The following is a 19784-nucleotide window of genomic DNA, read 5'->3' as shown; positions in this document are numbered from 1 at the left end:
TAACTTAGACAACTTCCGATACATCTTTAGTAGGAAAAAAAAAATATTTTTTGAAAAATTAGATTAGATTTTTTTTAAGTTATTTTTCAAAATAATTTAATATTTTTATTTTAATGAAACACATGCAAGATTGCAAGTTCTTTTCATACAATGCTCTCGCTACTGCCATCAAGAATGAGTTCAATAATGCTTCAAACGTCAATGTTATCTTTAACAAGAAGTTTGTGAAAGAATCTAAGTTTGGTCAGTATGTCAGACCATTAGCTATTGTCATTGACCGCAAACGTTATACTTCACAAGAGTTAGCAGTAGTTTTGAAACAAAAGGGTTTCTTCGTGAATGTCAAAGATACTCATTATACTGTTATAAAGAACTCCAACATTGACTTCTTCAGTATTGCTATGAATCTTTCCGAACAGAAAGAATATAAGAAGGGTGAAACATCTGTGAAATATTATCCTTCATCTCTGAAGACAATAACGAACAAAGATGTTATACAGAAATTCTTACCAAAGGTTGAAGAAGCTTCTATTGACATTGACGAAGGAAGTGAAATGGTTGAAGAAATTGACCCTGAAGCTATTTAACCAAAAATATATTTTTGGTGAAGAGACCCAAAGGGTCAGAGCCGCAAAGCGGCTAGGTGAGATGTCACCTGTTTTTTCACCTCATTCTCTCTTCGTTAATGTTGTCGTGACTTCTTCGTTAATGTTGTCGTGACTTCATTCTTCCTCTTTGAAGTTATCGAAATATTCTGTTATTTTTTCCTTCAGTAATGGTAAGTCTTCTTTGAAGGTAAGTATTGTGCAACCTTTGATGTCATAGTGTGTTTGAGGAAGAGTATTTTTGACAATTTCTTTTATTTGCTCATTCGGTGTCATTGAAATCGGTAAGTTTTCACGATAGAACCAGTTTCTGTCAGATTTATATATTTTAGCAAGGTCGTAAAAGCTTTTGTTGTTTCTTCTGACTAAATGCAACATAACCATATCTTTATCTTCTTCATTTTCCATCTCTTCAGTGTAAATCATATACTTATAACTCTTTTCCTTTCCTTTTGGTACTGAACGCGGTATTCTTTTCTGTATGCTTTTGTCTTTGGATTCAATGACTTCATCTTTTGCTTGAAGTTTCTTTTCCATCTGTTCGCGTTCTTGTCTGTGAATTTCGTCAAGAAGTTTACAAACATACCAAGCATAACGAGGTGAAGCCCACATTGCTACAACATTTACTAAAAGTCTATGAACATAATATCCTCTCAAACCGTTTGGCAATTTTTCACGGTTTTCATAGAGTTTTGGCGACTGGGGTTTCCCTCCCACTCGCTGTTCTTCACTGTTTTCAGAAAAAAGTACGTCTCGCTGTGCTTCACTTAATAGTTCAATAGTGCTTTGGTTCCTAAACCAGTCTTTAGGAAGCTTAGTATCTGGAGCAAAACAAGCCGTCAAAATACTTTGCATTTGGTACATGTCATCTTTGACAGAACGAATGAGTCTCAATTGTTTGTTATATTGTATGTACTCGTATTCTTCATTTATGACTTCATGAACGATAGCAGTTGTTGTGTTCTCTAATGTTGACATATCTGTCTTTACATACAGGATAAAAAAATAAATAAAATAAAAACTAACTTTATTTTTTTTGAGATAAACACTATTTCTTCACAACATTAAATTTTATCCTGTATGAAATGACTTTAAAAAGATTATTGACTGACTTCGAATACTATCTCATTGACGCACTGACAGACCCTCAAAACTGTGTTGAAAGTTCTTTAAGCTTTAAGATTGAAGGTACGACGCATTTTGTCTTCACTTACGTATTGAAAGAATATGACCGTTATCATAACGAAGTGAATCAAACACTAATAAAATTTGTAGATAAAAAATGGTTAACAATGAATATTTTAAACGTGAAGACCCAAACACTGCTGGAGATGATGAAGAATACAGACAAGTTATTGAAAAAAATAACGCAAGATTAGATGCAATAGAAAAGAAGTTTAATGAATGTCTTACAAACACGTATGAATATCTTATGCAGTGGGAAGCCAGATGGAAATAAATTTACGTCAAATATGCAATTTATAAAATCTTATGTCGACAGGCTACGTAGCACAGTGGTCTAAGGTGGTGTTATGGAGGGGTCAAGGTCTGTGGTTCGAACCGCGACAGCGCCGTATTTTCTTATTTTCTTTGTTTGTCTTGTTTGTCGTGAATAAAAAGTGTCATAAAAGTGCTCTATCTTCCACGGGAATAAATAAAAAATTTACTTTATTTCTTCTTTATTTCTTCTTTATTTCTTTGTTCCCGTGGAAGAAGGGTTTTTGCCGTTTTTTCTCAGCCGAAATCAACGATTTTTTCATTTTTGGAATCCTTAGCGAATGAGGAATCTTTTCTCTCGTGGAAGCTTTGACCAAAAATAAGCCGCTAGCGGCAAGGGCGAAGCCCATGTTTAGGTGAAGAGGTGAGATGTCACCTGTTTTCTCACCTAATTTTTCACCCTCATGAATTTGTCATGAAATAAAAAATAATGTTAGTTTTATTTTTTTTTATTTTTTTATTTTGTATGTAAAGATATGATTTCAACAATCGGCACAACAACAATTCAAGCCGCGAACGGTGGGGCTCTGTCCACAACTACAGCACCAAACTCGTTAGTCATGAATCCAACATCTATGTTAGTAGAAATGAAAAACTTCATTCCTTCTTCATATACTTTCGAAACAAAAATCCAGAAGATAAAGCAAGAACTTTTAACAAGTAATTTAGACTGTAGTGTGAAAGATGAAACAAATGAACAGTATCTTTATGAAATGCAGGACATTATTGACCATTTACCCAAATTGCCTGAAATCCAACAACAAAAACTCACTATTCCTGAATTCGACGAAATTGAAGTGAAACCAACTGACTCAGTAGAAATAAAGAAGTTCATACGTAAAGTAAATTATGAATTCCTTGGTTTTCATTGCAACCATAAAGTTATGGACAAAGATTGCGACATGGTATATAAAAACATTTCTGACATATATAAATCCGGGGAGTTTAAGACCTACGATAACTTTGTTTCATTAGTTGCAAAATGTGTTTGGGAAATAAGAGATAAAGATAGAAGAGGTAAGGTATGGAATGAACAGATAAGACCAACTGCTTTTGAGTTAAAGAAAACCATTGACGCCTTAGTTGTTTTAGCAGGTAAGGTTTCAGAATATAATGCAAAAATGAACCCACAATGTTCAAAATGTAAAGCAGCAATGAGGAAATATAACTACTCCGTCAAAGAGATAGAAAGAATGCGAAACGACTATGCAGACTTAAAGAAAGAAGCAGAAAAGCCAGCAGAAGATAAAATGAACATGTTAGAATTTCTGAACAAAAACTATCCAACAGCAGAAGATTTCCTTCTATCTGACGTCAAGAAGAAGTATAAAGAAACCTTCGGTATCGTTAAAACTTTTGACATACTGACAGAAGAAATAGAAGCTACGAAATTGTTTAGAATTTCAAATATACATCGTACAATTCATGTGAAACGCTTGTGAAAAAAGAGGTGAGAAAAGAGGTGAGAAAAGAGGTGATATCTCACCTCTTCACCTATAATATATTTTTGTCTGATTTACATCTAATGAAAAAGTTTAGAAGAATTTTCTTATTCTTTCTGGCATGTTTTTATTTTTCCAGTACTCCCGCTCTAATGGTCCCAGATGAGTTGGCTTTGACTCTCTCAAGTTCTTAGATGGTATAACATCTTCAACGCCTCCTTCATATCTTACTTTATAAGTGTCATCGTTTATGTTGTAGTCAAGTATTTCAATAACCACTCCTCGCTTTGCTTCGTCAATGGTTTCAGCAAGTTTGCCATTACTACTTTCGACTAATTTATGTCGAGGATAAAACGCAATAGAGTCGTCGGCAGCTTTTATAAGATATCCATTACCTTGCGTAGAGTCTACGATATAATAGTTTCTACTTAACCTTAAACGTTTCTTTGTCAACGGTTTGTCGTCAAGAACTACACGAACTTTTGTACCAGGAATGAGGGTAAATTGTGTTGAATTTCTGATATTTTGTGTTTGGCTTCGTTTCTTTTGTATATACTTTTCTTCTTGTTGTTGTGTCATTGAATTTGGTGTATGTCCTGTTGTAGAATTTGTTGAGGAATTATATACTTCGAGAAAATGTTTCATTGTTTCTTCGGTAAAGTCTCGCTCTTGATTTAAATCTCTGAGAGTCCTTATGAAGCGGTTTATGATACCGAGTATGTTATGGTTATGGTCTTCAGTAGTGTAGTGAGTTATGTTATGCTTAATGAGAAATTCTGTGATTTCGTTGCTGAGGTATGCACTGTCTTGGTCTGATGTTAAAGTACTTGGGTTATGTTCTGCTACAAACTTTTGTAAAACTCTTAACACTTCACGAGTTCCTTTATTTTTCATTGGATATGCATATGCTTTACGAGTGTTAACATTTATGAAGATGAGGAATGGTTTATGTCCTCCTTTTCTGCTTTGAATGAGAGTGTCAAATTGGTATGCGTCAGGAGTGTTGGAGTAAATTGGTAAAAAGTAGTCGTAAGGATTTATTTTTGTTTGATGTACAACATTTTTGTCAAAGAACTTTTTAACTTCAGCTCTGTTAGTAAATCCCGAACTCTTTGCAGCTTCATTGAACTTCTTAAATGACCTCCATGGATGTTGTTCGAATACTTCTTTCAAGCTCATTTATGTAAAAATAAAGATTTTATTCTAGGCTCAAGCGCGTTCATTGAACGCGGTACCATGCAAATACAGTCACAAATGGTGGCATGTAATCTGCACCCGAGCCTGTTGGATTTGTTGTGAAAGTATGGGCATGATTTCCTGCGGTTCCACAGAAAATACCTGCGCTTGAATCTACTGGGTCACTTGAAATATCATATCTATGCATTCCCTGTCTATCCGAACCTGCTGCAAGATTTGTATAACCTCTTTTTGTTATTGAATGTGAATGACTACCTGTTGTGTTTGTAGTTCCTGTATGAGTGTGCGGTGGAAGGTTTGCTTCAGTAATTTTCTTCGAACCTCCTGTTTGCTTTGAAGAGTTAGCACAGTATAAGAATTTGTCTACAATCTGCTGCCATGTACCAAAACCTAAAACTGTTGCTGGATTTGTTGAGTTCATTGACGTATAAATAGAGCCTATAGGATATAATGTTTGAAGAATCTGAGTCTTTAATGTTTGAAGCTCTGTTTTGTCTGCTTTCTTGTCATATAAATCTTGAGCAGTGAATTTAATATTATGTTCATCCTTCATGACATAAACATCTTTACATCTAATGTTTCTCATCGTCGTTATGTCGTCATCCGATGTTAAACCTTGTGGAAAGTTAGGAGGTTTACAATATAATACATCCCCACCAGTTTCTTCAACCGTTCCTTCAATACTTTCTATAGCAACAGTTGTAAAACTTGTATGTGTATGGTTCTTGTCTGCTTTCTTATCTAACATTGCTGGTAGTTCATATGCTTCAAAGTTTCTGGCATGACCTTCGATATTCCTGCAACTCTTATCTAAATTGTTAAGAGTATCTTTTACGCTTGTACTTGGATTTTCTAATGGTGCACTTGAACCCAAATCAAAGTTCAATATTATGTCGTCTGCTCTAACAGTAGTGAAGGAGTTATGTGTATGGTTCTTGTCGGCTTTACTGTCTAAAGAAGTTTGAAGTTCATTTATATCGGAGATATTGTGTTTATGAGATTTCAAAACTTTGTTCATTGCGTCAAGTTCATCTTTGTCAGCTTTACTTTTAATAGCATCTTCAAACGTTATTTTTGACTTAACTCTCAAAGTAAATCTTGGTTCAACTAATACACCATTAACATTGAAAGTAGAGGCATAAATTTCACCGGTATAACCAAATGCTTCTGGTGCTTTAGCTACATCATACTGTACAGTACAGTGTATGTCATAACCTTTAGCACGAATGTATTTATATCTTCTTTCATTAACATTTTTTGTCTTCGCTTCATCACTTCGTGTTAAATATCCATGGTAGTCCGTTATAATCTGTTCGTCTGAAGTTATATAATGAACATGGTTTTTATCTGCTTTTTCGGCTAATTTCTCATTAACATCATTCACTTCTAATTCAACTCTTCCGCCAGAACTCTTATTATCATTAATCTTTTTCATTAATTCGGTAATTACGTCATAAAGACTATATTCTGTTTTCGGTTTTGTAAATAATGAGTCAAAATTTCTTTTCATCATTACATCGCTGACATTAATGATATCACCAATTCCTTTTTCATTTATTCTCTTCATTAGTTCTGCAATAATGACGAATATATAATCTGTTAATTTATTCTCTTCATCGAGGGTTATAGAATGATTTGAAATCGAATCATTAACTCCTCTAAATAAATCAATAACTTCAGGATACACGTTTTTAATGTCTTGAATAACCCGACCAGTATCCTCGCCACTATGTGGCTCTGAGCCCGTTGGGCTCTGTTGTTCATGTTCTTCGTTCCCGTCGTTACGTGGTTTTATATCTCTAACCATCATCAACGCAGCCATAACCGGAGGGTTTGTTGCTACCTGTTCGAAAATCCGTCCGTTATGTATGGTATATCTAAATAATTTCTTTGTGTTTGTTAAAACATTTGAAACAAGTCTTTTAAAACCATCTACAAAATTTCCTGTTTCACCTAATGTTCTTGCAGCATTTACAAGCTCACCCATTCCCGCTTTTGACCCCAAAAACGTCCATATTGCATTTATTTCACTCTGTATAGTTGTCCATTCAGCGAAACTAACACCCGCATTCGCTAAGCTGAAAATGAAATTCAGTGGATCGAACTTAATTCCACCTTCTTTTTCAATTTCAACGAACTCACTAACATGAGATTTTAAGTATTCTTTCGTTAAAATTGTTTTCCCCGATGTTATGTCATTAACGAAACTATCACCGTCAAAAGTTAACGAATTCAATTTCGTCGTTGATGCTTTTATTTCATACACCGCTTTATCAATAGTTTTTGGCTCACCTTCTTTAGAAGCATATGAAACATTAATGAATGAATTATATGTATTCGTGAATGAGTTAAAATCAATGATTTTCATTAATGACGCCTTTAATGATTCATTAACTGTTGAATCCCTTAAAACAATTACTGAACTGTCATGGGCTTCGCCCTGGTCGCTTCGGTCTGAAAGACCTTCAGGACTCAAAGAGTCCGTTTGCGACTTTATGAAAGGTACACTGCAAACTGTCGAGTTTGGATCAAATGCTGTAGTTGGTGCAGGAATATTAATGATATAAGTCATTAAATCATTAAGTGACGTAAATAATGTTGTCGTTTTTGATTTAATTTCTTTAGCATCTGTTATATACGGTAATTTTATTTCTGTAGTTTCTGAATTAAAGATATTCGCTAAAATGTTTTGTAAACTGTTTTGAACAGCAGTATAAACCGTTGAATCCGGAACTCTTACGATTTCACCGTCCTTAATAAAAGGCATTGCACATGGTGTAGTGCTTGGGTCAAATCTTTCGGGATTATAATTCAACATATATTCTAATGCTTCATATACAGACTTATATACTGTTGTGTCGTTCTTCATGACAACTTCACCATTTACAATGAATGGCATTGTACATGGAGTTAAAATAGGGTCAAACTTTTCATAGTCCTTCCATGTTATGTATTTCTCGGTATTTCCATCACTGATAACAATATATTTGTCAGTAAGTGTGAGAGAGTATTGACCAAAATATAAACGTTTAGCTCTGTCAGCTTCATACGCATATGCAGCTATACTCATATTTTAATGAGAATAAAATGTTGTTCTATTTGCAAAGTACAGACCCAAACGAATACGGGACAGTAAAGCTACAAACAAACTTAGGTCTACAGAATGAGCCACTTGCATTCAGAATGGTTGACTTCAATACTATCGCTTCATTCGTTATAACAGATGAAACAGATTTCATGGAGCTTGAAATAGATGGAAAGAAGCACGAAATAAGATTTCACAATAATGTAGAATATAAGATGGAAACATTAGCTGGAGTGTTAAATGCTCTCATAAATACTACAATAAACAAGGATAACGAAGAAAACTTAATGAATGTTAAACTTATTGCAGGAGTTTTGAAGTTCAGTTATGCAAAGGAGTTTAAGATAACACGAATGAGTCATAGAGTTCAATTGCTTCTGGGAGCATACCATATGACATTTCCTTTGAAAAGTGTTGACAAAACGATTGAGATGAAATCTGTTCCATACGTATGTTATGGTAATTGTTGTACATTGAGTCAAAAATAGCTAATGTCACAGGTATTTCAGGAGTTAATAGTAAAGGTTCAGTAGAATATAAATCCTTCTGTTATGCAGTCAATTCAATGTTCATTCCAAACGTTCCTGTCATAGCAACTCATTTAGGTAAATGGTTCGCATTAGTCCTCATAATTTGAAAGACATGCAATTCAGACTTGTTGACTTTCAAGGCGAGCCTGTAGAACTGAAGGCACCAGTGCGAATGACTGTTGAAGTTGACTTTTTAGAAAATATTAAATGCAACAGCTTACAAGAGAACTCAGAGCTAAAAATATAAAGTATGAATGTTATGTATTAGGTCATGAACTTTGGTTATTGCTGTTTGATGAAACAAATGAGTTAGTTATGTCAGTCAAGAGAACAGAAAAAGGCGTCAAAGGCGCCGAGCGCAAAGCGCTATATTGTGTTAGTGAAAACTGCACCAAGTCAATAAGATTAGGTTTGCATTATGAAGATGAGTTCGATACTGTTGAAGAAGTTTTGGATAGATATTACAAATTGCTTTAATTTACTAAAACATATTTCAACAAAGTTTATAGTGTGAAGTTTTGTATACTCGTTCGAATATTTATACTTAAACTCAACTCCTGTAGTTCCTGGTGTTTCAATGATGCGGATGTTACCTATTTTCATGAATGGTGGCGTTTGACCACAGCATTCGATTTCAGGGTCGAGATAGTCAATGACACATTGTTTCCCTGTTATTCGTGAGATAACATTTTCAAGGTCCTCCTTTGTTAGAATTATTTGGTTCTTGCTTATAAGATTTGTCAAAAGCTTCTTATCGTCTTTGAGTAAAATTGTTTGGTATAACTGAAGAAGGTAATGGTCTACGTTATCTGAAGGATTTGTTTGAACATTTGTGTAAGGGTTGTCGTTGGCTTCTCTTGAAAGAATTTGGTCCAGTGGTGGATACTCTAACTTAACATCTGATGTAGCGTTAGCGTTTGAAGCTGAGTTTAAATTCACGGATTTCAGTTCTGGTTCTTTTTCTTTCAAACACTCTGAACTATAGTTCTTTATGACAATATTGTTTGTCGTTCGTGAGTCAACATTTGATGTTGGTTCAATTGGAACATTAACGGCACCAGCTAAGATGGATTTGCTTCTCATTTCATATAGAATAAAAACCTTTTATATGTATGAAATGAACAATATACTCGACAAGGGTTTGAATGTAAAGCTAACGAATGAAAATATTGTTGAATTCACTGAGACAGGAGCTGTGTATAAAGATGTAGAACTACTGAACAAAAGAGCTAAGGGAAGAAGCAGGAACATGAACAAAGGGTGGAAGCCTATAAAAATTTATGTCAATGATGGCTCAGGAGGTTCAAACATAAAGTATGCAGAAAGTTATAGAGTTTATGCTCTCAAAGGTGAAAAGCCTTCATTTAAGAACAGCTATTCTAACGCATATCCTCAAAAGCTAACGGATGGAGAAGTGGATGATATGAATGACAGCAAAAATATTAACAGAAATGGCGACAGAGATGCATGGAATTTGTTTACCATCAGTCAATTGAAGGTTAAACTTTAAAACAATGTTGGTCGTTCCCATGGAATATTTTTGACTTTAATGGTATTAGTCATGATATGAATCTCAAGGTATGAACGAGGAGAGATGAGAGACTTATATGCTTCCCAAATTTCTTCAAAAGGTAATGTTATACCTGACTGTTTCCAAATGAGTTCAATATCATAGCGTGAGAAACCTTGAAAGATAACGAAGTCAGTTATGAGACGTTTTATGTTTAAAGCAAAACGCCATGTTTGCATAAGTATTGCTACAGTTAAATGGTAATGTCTGACTTTAGTTATGATGTTAGCTAATGGTGAGTCAGGCTTTGACACTAAACCTTTTCCGGCGAAGTCGTCACAAACGAGCAGAGTGTTTGAAGGATACTTTTTGAAGGGGTATTTTGAAAGTTTTGATAGAATGTAGTTTGTCAGTCGTTTCATATCGTAAACTCCTGAGTATTGACGTAAGTGGTGTTTGTCAATAATTCTTTCCATCTCTTCTGAAGTCTTTTGCATTCCTGACTGTATGAACTCTACAATAGCATAATATTTCCTCTTACGTCGAATGTAACGTTGAAGAAATTCAATGAGTTCACTGTCTGGAACTTTAACGACAGAGGCTTGAACTTTTGACATAAATGTTTTCGCTGTTGAGTCCATAGAGTCTGAAGTTGCTGATATAATGATTTGGTCATAATATGAGTCATTTCCTAAACGTTCTGTTATGAATATGACGAATGAGTTAAATGTCTTACCTGAACCCATCTTTCCACAATAGAAATAAACGCCATTTGAACAGAATTCATAGTCCTTACTGAAAGGAAGAATAAGAGAAGAGTTAAGTTTGTCTGTAGTTTCATTCATGTCTTCATCTACGTCATGTATTAAATGCTTCATTTTATCTCCATTAAAAATGCAAGTCAGAAATATTCAGAACATAGCACCGAGTCTAACTGACAAGAGTATAAAGATATACTATGAACACGTTATGATGAAACCAACCAAAATTCAAGAAAGTCAGTATACTTATGAATATCCAAGACACTGGGTAGAGTATGTAGGAGGTGAGAAAGCTATTGAAATCAGACAAGTTCGAAGTATTCCAGCAGGAAGAACAATATTATTGAAGAACTTTAATGTTTTGAGGTATAATGATGAAACAAAGAAGCAAGATAGTTTTCCTGTTGCTGTGTATGTGAACCTAGACACAGGAGATGACATGAAAGTTTTTAACACAAAGCTTCAAACGGTAGTGAGAGAACAACTGACTGCGGAAGGACATCCATTACCTTCAGAAGTTACCATAGCATATAATTTTGAAACAAACTCAATAGATTTTAAAGTCATCTCTGCAAAGAAGTCAGGTTTTACATTTAATGAAGCAGATGTATATTCGAATGAAAACTTCAAAGCTATTGCATGGTTAGATAATGACGATTGCTTTAAGAAAATATTTAAATTCAGTGACTCAACGATGTCAATAGATGACCTTCGTGGAATGTTACCATCGACGTTTACAGTTGAAGGTTCAGCAGGATTGCTTACAAGATTGTCAATTGGTGGCATTTGGTCTCGTGAGAACATTGTTATAAAATCCAGTATAAGTGAATTTGCTGAAGAATCTATATTATGTCTTTCAAACTATATGTATTCGCCACCGAAGCATTATAGTATAACAAACTTTGTCAGTAAGTTTAACATAAGACTTGTCGAACCTTCTTCAATGAAAGATGTTGTGCTACCTAAAGATGGAAAGGATGGACTCATTATTGAAATGATTTTAATAGCATATTAAATGAGCTTGTTCTTGAAGGTCATTCATGATGAAATAACTGTTGTAGAAGATGTTAGCAATTGTTCAGACATTTTGAAGCGTATAGATGAGATAAGAAAGAAGTTTATGAAGCCGCAACGCGGCGAGGACGAAGTCCATGAGAATGTTTATGTTTCATTGACTTTCTCCAGTAACGAGAACTTTTATGAGATAATATTGAAGAGAGATGATTTTAATATGGTGTAAATGGTAGCTTGGGCAGCTTTAGGCGCAATGGGAACAAAAGCATTAGCATTTGGAGCAAAAGCACTTGGGGCTTATGACGCAGTAAATAAAATGAGTGGAGGAAGAGTTTCGAAGACATTAGATGCAAATAAAGGAAAGATTGGAGGCTGGGTTGCAAAGAAGTTAAGATTAAATAAAATAGGGCTCATAAATAAAGCATCCAATTTGGTTGCGACTGAGTCAGAAAATGCTTTAGGAAAGGACGATGAGTTTGCAAAACACGCAAAAGACTTTAATGACCAGATGAAAGGTGAAACAATGCATTTAAATAGAGTCGATGGAACTCTTCCTCCACCAGTAGTTCTTCCGTATGGTCCCTATGGAATGTATGGAAACCCTTACGAAAGACCATTTGACCCATTGACTGGTGGAAGTAACTGGTATCATTACGGACGAAGAAGAAAGACAGTCAAGTTGGAGACAGACGTGAAGAAAGCAACTAAAAAGAAACCAAGGAAGAGAGTTATAAAGTAATGAATTCAAGTGGGTGAAAAAAGAGGTGAAAAAAGAGGTGAGATTTCACCACTTCACCTAAATTTATTTTTGTGCTATGTTTTCATACGTGTGAGGGTGGTGATATCATTAATTTTTAAGTTTATTTTTTAAAATTATTTTTTATTTTATTTGGATGTAAATGACGAAAACTATTGAGATAACAAACTACAACGGTCATGAGTTCAAGAATTTGTTCTTCGTTCCTCGTGAAAATACATTCTATCAGATACGAGGGAGAAAGGGTAAAGTTAGTTTGAGCGTTTATGAAGGAATGAAGAATGGAAAGTTTATACAAGCATACGATACAAACGGTAAGCGTGTTTCATTAGCTTTGTCAAAACTTACTAACATTTATTTTGACAGTGACTTTGACTCTGACGATTGGAGCGACAGCAGCGATACTGAAGAATATGAACTATTGTGTGAAGCACAGCAATGGGAAGAGTTGCAATACTTTTGTAAGTGAGAACGTTTATTTTTACAGTAGTGAGGTGAAGTGGTTGGCAGCTTTATAAATATTTAAGGTTAAGTTGGTGTTTGTGTTTGTGTTGTAAAATATACGTTAACGGTTTTGTAAAGTGTCAAATTCACAAGTATTGCGTATGGAGGAACGCAGTGCCTCCGTACACGAGACTTGTATACTAACTAAGAATATTCTACAGTTGAGGATATGAGGTCATACAACTTGACATTAGATGCTATGAACTTTAACAACAACTTCACAACAACCATTAACCCTGAAATGCAAAGTTCTATTATGCCATATGTGAAAGTATGTACCCATACAGGAGCTCAAAACACTCAATATACAAATGGAGACCGTTCAAACTTTTGGCTTGGCATTCCATTTGCTGACTCAGAAGACTTTATGGGTGGTATTTCAACTGTTGGTACAGTTCAAATACAATATACTGGTGACAGAGACGGTCCAGATGAATTGAAAGCAAAGAAGTTTACAAAACCAATAGCACTTTTCACAGAAGATGCTCTTTTGAAGATTCGTTCGATGAAACCTGCTGGGGCTCCTCAGATTGGTATAACGACAGCTTCCATCGAGCAGATTTTGGCAGCAGGTCAGTAAGTTGTTCTTGAACTGACTTCTCTCCGTCAAATATTGACAGTACGCCAGTTTTGATATAATATTGTATTATAAACTTACCTTTAGAAATATCGGTCAGTTTTGTTGTTATATTTTTGTCTGCTTCAAGAACTTTCACCATCTCGGTTATACCAACTTTCTTTGCTTTATGAAAATATTTTGGTTCAGCAAAGACTGCTATTCTATAACATTTTCCATTGTTTGTATAAAGAACTATTCTATCAATGAACTTGTATTGTTTGTGTGTGTAAACTTTGTTTTGCTTCAATTCGAAGAGATACTCAAATACGTCCATCTTTTTATTCTAAGTAAAATGTCATTTCCGAAAAATAGAAGCGTAAGTGTTTCAAAAGGTTTAATGGCGATGGCAGATGTGAAGTTAAATTCACCAACTCAAACAAACAGTCAAAGTGTTGTTGTCAATGTCAAAGACAGAGATGTTGAAGTGGGGAAACCATACGAAGACGAAGATGGTATAACAATAGTTCCTGTAAAAGAACAACCAACATACCCTGAAGTTAGCAGAGACTTAAGTTCTGTTGCAGATATTCGAAACGACTACCAACAACTTAAAGACAAACTTAAAACTCAGGAGAAGATTTGTCAAGCTTTAGGTCTAATGTTAAACTTGGTCGAACACAACCCTGTAAAAGTGAACTCATATGTCATCGCACCTCATGAAGTTTTGAAAGAACTATTGAAACTTTTGACAGAGGCAGACGATATAAACATCAAAGAAATAGAACCCGACATTGCTTGCTGTGGTGTTTCATATAATGTCATTGACAAGATATACGTTATGAAAGGAGGTGAGACGTTGAACTTAAAATATAGTTTCCCAGACGTTATAAAAATATTTGACGACCACAACATTTCATTAAAATTTAGTTGCTAAGTAAATGGCAGAAGACATAGTGGTTTATACTATTACGACTAAAAACCCTGAGTCATATAATTCTATAACAACAAACTTACAAAGTCCTCAAGGACGATATTGTAAACTGACCTTAAACACGATGACGACTAAAGCCTGTTTTGCTCTTTTGACACCAGAAGACTTTGTCGTTGTGAATGGTAAAAAATACTCCTTTGAAGATACTTACTCAGATATACCACCAACAGGTTTTGTTGACTTATTTAATACTTTAAGGACGGATGTAACATGTGCTGCAACTAGAGCAGGTTTCATTATGTTTGGATGTCCGACTGAGTTTAGTATAAACGATATGAGCTATAATACAAAACTTATATCTGGTTTTTACTACCAACAGTTTCCTATAACAGGAAAAGGTGTCATACAAGGTCTATCCGTTCCATTGACTTTAAGTACACCTATTTTATATATTGTTTCAAACTTAGGTTCAAAGTGCTATTCGAATGTCGACAGAAACTACTATGACCAAAAGATACTCATGCGTATAAACAACACTTTCTCTGCTGGTTTGCCTATTGTTCATTCGAATGCAGAGTTTTCAGCTTTAGTGAACTCAAACACTTTAGCAAACATAAACTTAACCTTAGTTGACGCAAACTTTGTTCCTGTAAAACTTTTATGTCCTATGTATTTGTCAATGACGGCAGAAAGTTTCGAATTGGAAGATGCAACTGGTGAAAGTATTGTACTACAAGAACAACTTCAACAACAAATAGCTCAAGAACAACAAATGCAACAAATGGAACAAATGCAACAAATAGCTCAAGAATAAAAAAATATTTTTTTTTATTTTATATAAAAAAATGTACAGAATAGACGTTTCAGATTTTTATGACTTCCAAGCGTTCAGAAATATGTGTCCATTTAGAGACTATAACAAAGCAGTCGAGAATTTGAAACGTTTAGTCATTTATGTCGACTCTGCCCCAGAATGTTATGTCATGAAAGAATGGGATGTAGTCTTTAACAACCCTAAAGCGACAATAGTTTCAGAACAAGAATGTAAACAGAAACTTAAGAAAATAAAAGTCGTACAAGTTGGCATGAAGATGTTAGATGCTTGGGATATCTTATTGTCAAAGTTAGAAGATTTTTCAGTTCGTGGTATAAAGTTCTATACACCATCTCCAAACTTCTATTCTATCTTCACTGGATATAAATACGAACAAGTAGAATGGAAAGAAAATGTTATAGAAGCTTGGTTAGACCATGTCAAAGAAATTATATGCAATGGAAACGAAAGAGTCTATGAGTATATCTTATGTTGGTTTGCAAACATCTTACAACATCCAAGTGCTAAAAATGAAACTGCTCTCATCATAATTGGAAAACAAGGAACAGGTAAGAACACTTTCTTTACAGATATTTTGTGCAAACTGTTAGAGGGCTATTCGAACCCTAATATGACAAACTTAGAAAACATCTGCGGTAAATTTAACTCTTCAATAGAGAATATGAAACTTATAGTATGTAACGAACTTCAAAGTATAGATACAACAAAAGTTTTGAACTCAGATGCTTTGAAGAGTCTTATAACAGACAAAGTTGGAGTTGTTGAAAGAAAGTATAGAGACCAAAGAGTTTGTGAAAATGTTGCAAATTTCATCATGGTTTCAAACAACGCCGTTCCGATGAAGTTAGAAAGTTCTGACAGAAGATATGTAGTTGTCAGAACGTCAGAAGCTCATATGCAAGATACAGAATATTTTGACGACTTAGCAGAAACTTTGACACCTAACTTTTACAACCACTTGTTCTCATATTTCATGACATTAGATATTTCAAAGTTCAATCCAAGACAAATTCCACATACCGAAGAGAGACAAACATTGTTAGAAGCAAACAAGAGTGTATATGAACTGTTCATAGATGAAACTGACTTTGAGTGTTTAGATGAAAGGTCATTGTACGATTCGTATAAACAGTATTGTCAAGAGTATGGTTATATGACAGCGTCTAAACGAACATTCTTGGCAAATGTCAAAAGTCTTTTAGACGTACAGAATGGTGTATATACAAAGAAAAATTTTTCTGAGTAAATTTTAAAAAAAATATTTTTTTTATCCGATAGAAAAGATGACGAAATTCATCTCAGTCAACAAGTACATGTCAGGACTTAAAGAAGAACTAGACCCATTCACATATTTGAATGTTTACTTCTACCATTTTGAAAAGTCTACATTTGACAAAGTTTGGAACATCGAACCAGTTAAGTTTGCTATTGTGACTAAAAATGGTGCGAAATTTGAAGACTTAGACATAGAAGGTTTGTTAACAGTCAAAGAAAGTTTTGACAGAAGGTTCTCAAACCTTAAAGAAGGCAAAGCATACAAACTTGTTATACCTTATGAACCAAAGAAAGCAGACGACTATGAATATTATGAGTCTAAGATAGTTGAAGTTCAAGGTAAATTGGGTAAAAAGATTTTAGAGTCTAAGCCGGTGTTTGCTCCTAAAGAGGAAGAGAACATTGACATTGACCCAGAAATGTTCTAAAAATAAAATTTTATTTTTACATGTCAAATTTCTTTTTCTCTGGAACTGGTTCAGGTTCTTTCTTCTCTTCTTCTACTTTCTTTTCTTTCTTTTCTCTCTTCTTCTTCTCTGGTGGAGTTATGTCAAACTTCTCAGAACCATATTTTTGTAAAAGTGCTTTGTCATTTAATAGCTCTTCTATTCTGTTTTCTATTTCATTTTCAAGAACAGCGCATGTGTCTTCTTTGCATTCTAAGAAGTTTTGTTGGACTTCATCTCTCCAAGAGGCGTCATCTCTGTCAACAAGTCTGTCATTGACAAATTTTAAGACTTCTCTGCTTAAGGTTTTATGGTTCTTGTCATATTCCCAGAAACAGAACTTTAGAACAAATTCACCTTTCTTGTTTACACTATGTAAGATTTTATGGTCGACAGATGTTTTGCTGTCGAAAAGCTTGTCTCGAATATAGATAGCGAAATCGCTAGACATTTCCTAAAAGATAAAAATTTTAATTTTTCTAAAAATATGTTAGAAAAAAAGTTTGCTGACATTGACAAAAATTTGAGAATGTTTTAAATAAGAACAAGAGGAAGTTGGAAAATGCTCAGATAAAACCCATACATGACAAGTTCTTATTTGCTCAGAATGGTATAACAGGTCTAATCGCACCACCTGGGTCGGGTAAGACTTTCACTTATCTTAAAATGGCTGCACAACAACAAGAACTAGATGAGAAGAACCCATTCTATGAGTTAGTTGTTATTTGTAGTACTTCGGGTCAATTTGACCAAACCGTCAATTCGTTCAAAGATATTATAAAAAAGTCTAAGTTAGTATGTATAAAAGACTCTGAGTTGTTAGATTGGATAAAGAAGTACCAAAGAAGAGTTTTGAAGTACAATGCTATAAATGAGTATGTCAATTCTAAGTTTAAAGACCCAAATGAGGAAATGCAGAGAATATTAGAGAAGAAACACTTCCGAAACAAACAGAAAGAGATAGAATACATTTCGAAGAAATTGCAATCTTACGATTGGAAGACTTACCCTCACAGATGTCTTCTTATCTTAGATGACTTTGCTTCTCATCCTTTGTTAAAGAATAGAGAACAAGACATGTGTCGAATTCTTAAGAAGCTCAGACACTTTAACATCTCAGTTGTCATTTGTGTACAGACAGCAAAGAGTTTAAGTAAGGATGTAAAGAGAATACTTACTGATATCATACTTTTCCCCGGATTGTCCGAAGACGATTTCATGGAACTTATGAAAGAGTCCATGGCAGGTAAGTTTGACAGACATGAACTATGGGAGAAGTACAAAGTCATACAAGACCCTCATACTTCTTTCAGAATTCACATCTACGCAAACAAAGTTCAAATTGTAAAAAGTCAAGCGTAAAAATGTAAGTGTTTTAGTCTTCCTCTTTGAAGTTGTCAAAATACTCTGTTATTTTTTCTTTCAGTAGCGGCAAATCTTCTTTGAAGGTAAGTATTGTACAACCTTTCATATCATAGTGTGTTTGAGGTAACGTATCTTGAACTATTTGTTTCACATCTTCATTTGGTGTCATTGAAATCGGTAAGTTTTCGCGATAGAACCAATTTCTGTCAGATTTGTAAATCTTAGCAAGGTCGTAAAAGCTTTTGTTGTTTCTTCTGACTAAATGCAACATAACCATATCTCTGTCTTCTTCATTTTCCATCTCTTCAGTGTAAATCATATACTTATAGTTCTTTTCCTTTCCTTTTGGTACCGAACGTGGTATTCTTTTCTGTATGTTTTTGTCTTTTGCTTCAATGACTTCATCTTTTGCTTCAATGACTTCATCTTTTGCTTGAAGTTTCTTTTCCATCTCTTCACGTTCTTGTCTATGAATTTCGTCAAGAAGTCTGAAAATATACCAAGCGTAACGAGGTGAAGCCCACATTGCAACAGCATTTACAAGAAGTCTATGTACATAATATCCTCTTAAATTTATTGGCAAATTTTTACGATTTTCATGTGTTTTATGCAAGGCCGAGAATTCTCGGTCTAGAGAAATTTCACTCAAAAGTTCTTGTGTGCTTTGGTTTTTGAACCAGTCGTCTGCGTGTTTAGTATCTGGAGCAAAACATGCATTCAAAATACTTTGCATTTGGTACATGTCATCTTTGACCGAACGAATGAGACGGAGTTGTTTGTTATACTGAACCCACTCATATTCTTCACTTATGGCTTCATGAACGATAGCAGTTGTTGTGTTCTCTGTTGTTGACATTTCTGTTCTTATATACAAAATAAAAAATAAAATAAAATAAAAAATAAAATAAAAAATAAAATAAAAAATAAAATAAAAAATAAAAATAGCGTTATTTTCTATCTTGTATAAAAGACCAAAAATAAACGCTTTACATGTATTTTTCAGCAACTTCGTCAAATAATTTTACAGCTTTCTCTATCTCATCTACTTCAAACGTTTCTTTACCTTTCGTGGGAGCACCATACATTTTCTCAAACTTTTCAAGTAGTTCTGTTTCAGCAGCTCTCATATCATTTACAAACACAACCTTAACTCTATTGACTATACTGTCATATCTTTGAGTTATATTATATGTTCTTCCTATCTTATATCTCTTTGTATTGAAGTCCTTCGGTTTCTGAACGATGTAAAGTAAGCCTTCACTGCAACGTTCCGTATCGAATGAACCATATGTTATGAAATTATATCCAACAACTGGGTCAATCCATAACAAAACTAGTGGTATAAGACTTTTGTCTATAAGATATGCTGTAGTTCCATGAAATCTTACCGATATCAAAAGCTCAGGATTTCTTGTCAAAATTTTCTGAGTAGAAGCATTTCTAACCCAGTCCTTTGCTCTCTTTCCAGATG

General features: G+C 34.3%; 18 protein-coding genes across 18 annotated transcripts, besides 2 other annotated features; 12 read left to right on the top strand and 6 right to left on the bottom strand.

The window, feature by feature from the left end:
* Positions 1-13048: part of a mobile genetic element that runs on past the window's edge.
* Positions 1-19784: part of a mobile genetic element that runs on past both edges of the window.
* TVAGG3_0907410 (uncharacterized protein) lies at positions 114-446 on the top strand (the record flags this gene model as incomplete). Its single annotated transcript, XM_051251633.1, has 1 exon — positions 114-446. A coding segment is annotated over one exon (333 nt), but the record flags the coding sequence as incomplete, so codon positions are not given.
* On the bottom strand, positions 723-1583 carry TVAGG3_0907400 (KilA, N-terminal/APSES-type HTH, DNA-binding family; the record flags this gene model as incomplete). Its single annotated transcript, XM_051251632.1, has 1 exon — positions 723-1583. One exon carries the CDS (start codon positions 1581-1583, stop codon positions 723-725), a length of 861 nt encoding a protein of 286 aa, XP_051077206.1.
* On the top strand, positions 1888-2064 carry TVAGG3_0907390 (uncharacterized protein; the record flags this gene model as incomplete). The annotated part of the gene is made up of 1 exon (XM_051251631.1): positions 1888-2064. One exon carries the CDS (start codon positions 1888-1890, stop codon positions 2062-2064), a length of 177 nt encoding a protein of 58 aa, XP_051077205.1.
* On the top strand, positions 2579-3544 carry TVAGG3_0907380 (organellar and viral DNA polymerase type B; the record flags this gene model as incomplete). Its single annotated transcript, XM_051251630.1, has 1 exon — positions 2579-3544. The coding sequence occupies one exon, from the start codon at positions 2579-2581 to the stop codon at positions 3542-3544; it is 966 nt and encodes a 321-aa protein (XP_051077204.1).
* Positions 4764-5204, bottom strand: TVAGG3_0907370 (phage tail repeat-like family; the record flags this gene model as incomplete). Its single annotated transcript, XM_051251629.1, has 1 exon — positions 4764-5204. A coding segment is annotated over one exon (441 nt), but the record flags the coding sequence as incomplete, so codon positions are not given.
* TVAGG3_0907360 (keratin-associated protein family) lies at positions 5577-6563 on the bottom strand (the record flags this gene model as incomplete). Its single annotated transcript, XM_051251628.1, has 1 exon — positions 5577-6563. A coding segment is annotated over one exon (987 nt), but the record flags the coding sequence as incomplete, so codon positions are not given.
* On the bottom strand, positions 6648-7610 carry TVAGG3_0907350 (uncharacterized protein; the record flags this gene model as incomplete). Its single annotated transcript, XM_051251627.1, has 1 exon — positions 6648-7610. A coding segment is annotated over one exon (963 nt), but the record flags the coding sequence as incomplete, so codon positions are not given.
* TVAGG3_0907340 (uncharacterized protein) lies at positions 8564-8833 on the top strand (the record flags this gene model as incomplete). The annotated part of the gene is made up of 1 exon (XM_051251626.1): positions 8564-8833. The coding sequence occupies one exon, from the start codon at positions 8564-8566 to the stop codon at positions 8831-8833; it is 270 nt and encodes an 89-aa protein (XP_051077200.1).
* TVAGG3_0907330 (uncharacterized protein) lies at positions 10761-11642 on the top strand (the record flags this gene model as incomplete). The annotated part of the gene is made up of 1 exon (XM_051251625.1): positions 10761-11642. One exon carries the CDS (start codon positions 10761-10763, stop codon positions 11640-11642), a length of 882 nt encoding a protein of 293 aa, XP_051077199.1.
* Positions 11868-12380, top strand: TVAGG3_0907320 (protein of unknown function, DUF4107 family; the record flags this gene model as incomplete). The annotated part of the gene is made up of 1 exon (XM_051251624.1): positions 11868-12380. The coding sequence occupies one exon, from the start codon at positions 11868-11870 to the stop codon at positions 12378-12380; it is 513 nt and encodes a 170-aa protein (XP_051077198.1).
* TVAGG3_0907310 (uncharacterized protein) lies at positions 12541-12867 on the top strand (the record flags this gene model as incomplete). The annotated part of the gene is made up of 1 exon (XM_051251623.1): positions 12541-12867. The coding sequence occupies one exon, from the start codon at positions 12541-12543 to the stop codon at positions 12865-12867; it is 327 nt and encodes a 108-aa protein (XP_051077197.1).
* On the top strand, positions 13859-14395 carry TVAGG3_0907290 (protein of unknown function, DUF4106 family; the record flags this gene model as incomplete). The annotated part of the gene is made up of 1 exon (XM_051251622.1): positions 13859-14395. The coding sequence occupies one exon, from the start codon at positions 13859-13861 to the stop codon at positions 14393-14395; it is 537 nt and encodes a 178-aa protein (XP_051077196.1).
* TVAGG3_0907280 (uncharacterized protein) lies at positions 15060-15206 on the top strand (the record flags this gene model as incomplete). Its single annotated transcript, XM_051251621.1, has 1 exon — positions 15060-15206. The coding sequence occupies one exon, from the start codon at positions 15060-15062 to the stop codon at positions 15204-15206; it is 147 nt and encodes a 48-aa protein (XP_051077195.1).
* TVAGG3_0907270 (uncharacterized protein) lies at positions 15238-15998 on the top strand (the record flags this gene model as incomplete). The annotated part of the gene is made up of 1 exon (XM_051251620.1): positions 15238-15998. A coding segment is annotated over one exon (761 nt), but the record flags the coding sequence as incomplete, so codon positions are not given.
* TVAGG3_0907260 (protein of unknown function, DUF4108 family) lies at positions 16511-16930 on the top strand (the record flags this gene model as incomplete). Its single annotated transcript, XM_051251619.1, has 1 exon — positions 16511-16930. One exon carries the CDS (start codon positions 16511-16513, stop codon positions 16928-16930), a length of 420 nt encoding a protein of 139 aa, XP_051077193.1.
* TVAGG3_0907250 (uncharacterized protein) lies at positions 16947-17354 on the bottom strand (the record flags this gene model as incomplete). Its single annotated transcript, XM_051251618.1, has 1 exon — positions 16947-17354. A coding segment is annotated over one exon (408 nt), but the record flags the coding sequence as incomplete, so codon positions are not given.
* TVAGG3_0907240 (protein of unknown function, DUF4106 family) lies at positions 17615-18310 on the top strand (the record flags this gene model as incomplete). Its single annotated transcript, XM_051251617.1, has 1 exon — positions 17615-18310. One exon carries the CDS (start codon positions 17615-17617, stop codon positions 18308-18310), a length of 696 nt encoding a protein of 231 aa, XP_051077191.1.
* Positions 18535-19169, bottom strand: TVAGG3_0907230 (KilA, N-terminal/APSES-type HTH, DNA-binding family; the record flags this gene model as incomplete). The annotated part of the gene is made up of 1 exon (XM_051251616.1): positions 18535-19169. A coding segment is annotated over one exon (635 nt), but the record flags the coding sequence as incomplete, so codon positions are not given.

The sequence above is a fragment of the Trichomonas vaginalis genome, chromosome I (genome assembly GCF_026262505.1).
Source record: "Trichomonas vaginalis G3 chromosome I, whole genome shotgun sequence".
Taxonomy (NCBI): domain Eukaryota; phylum Parabasalia; order Trichomonadida; family Trichomonadidae; genus Trichomonas; species Trichomonas vaginalis.
Note: the sequence above shows the minus strand (reverse complement) of the source record. Positions and strands in the feature narration are given on the sequence as shown.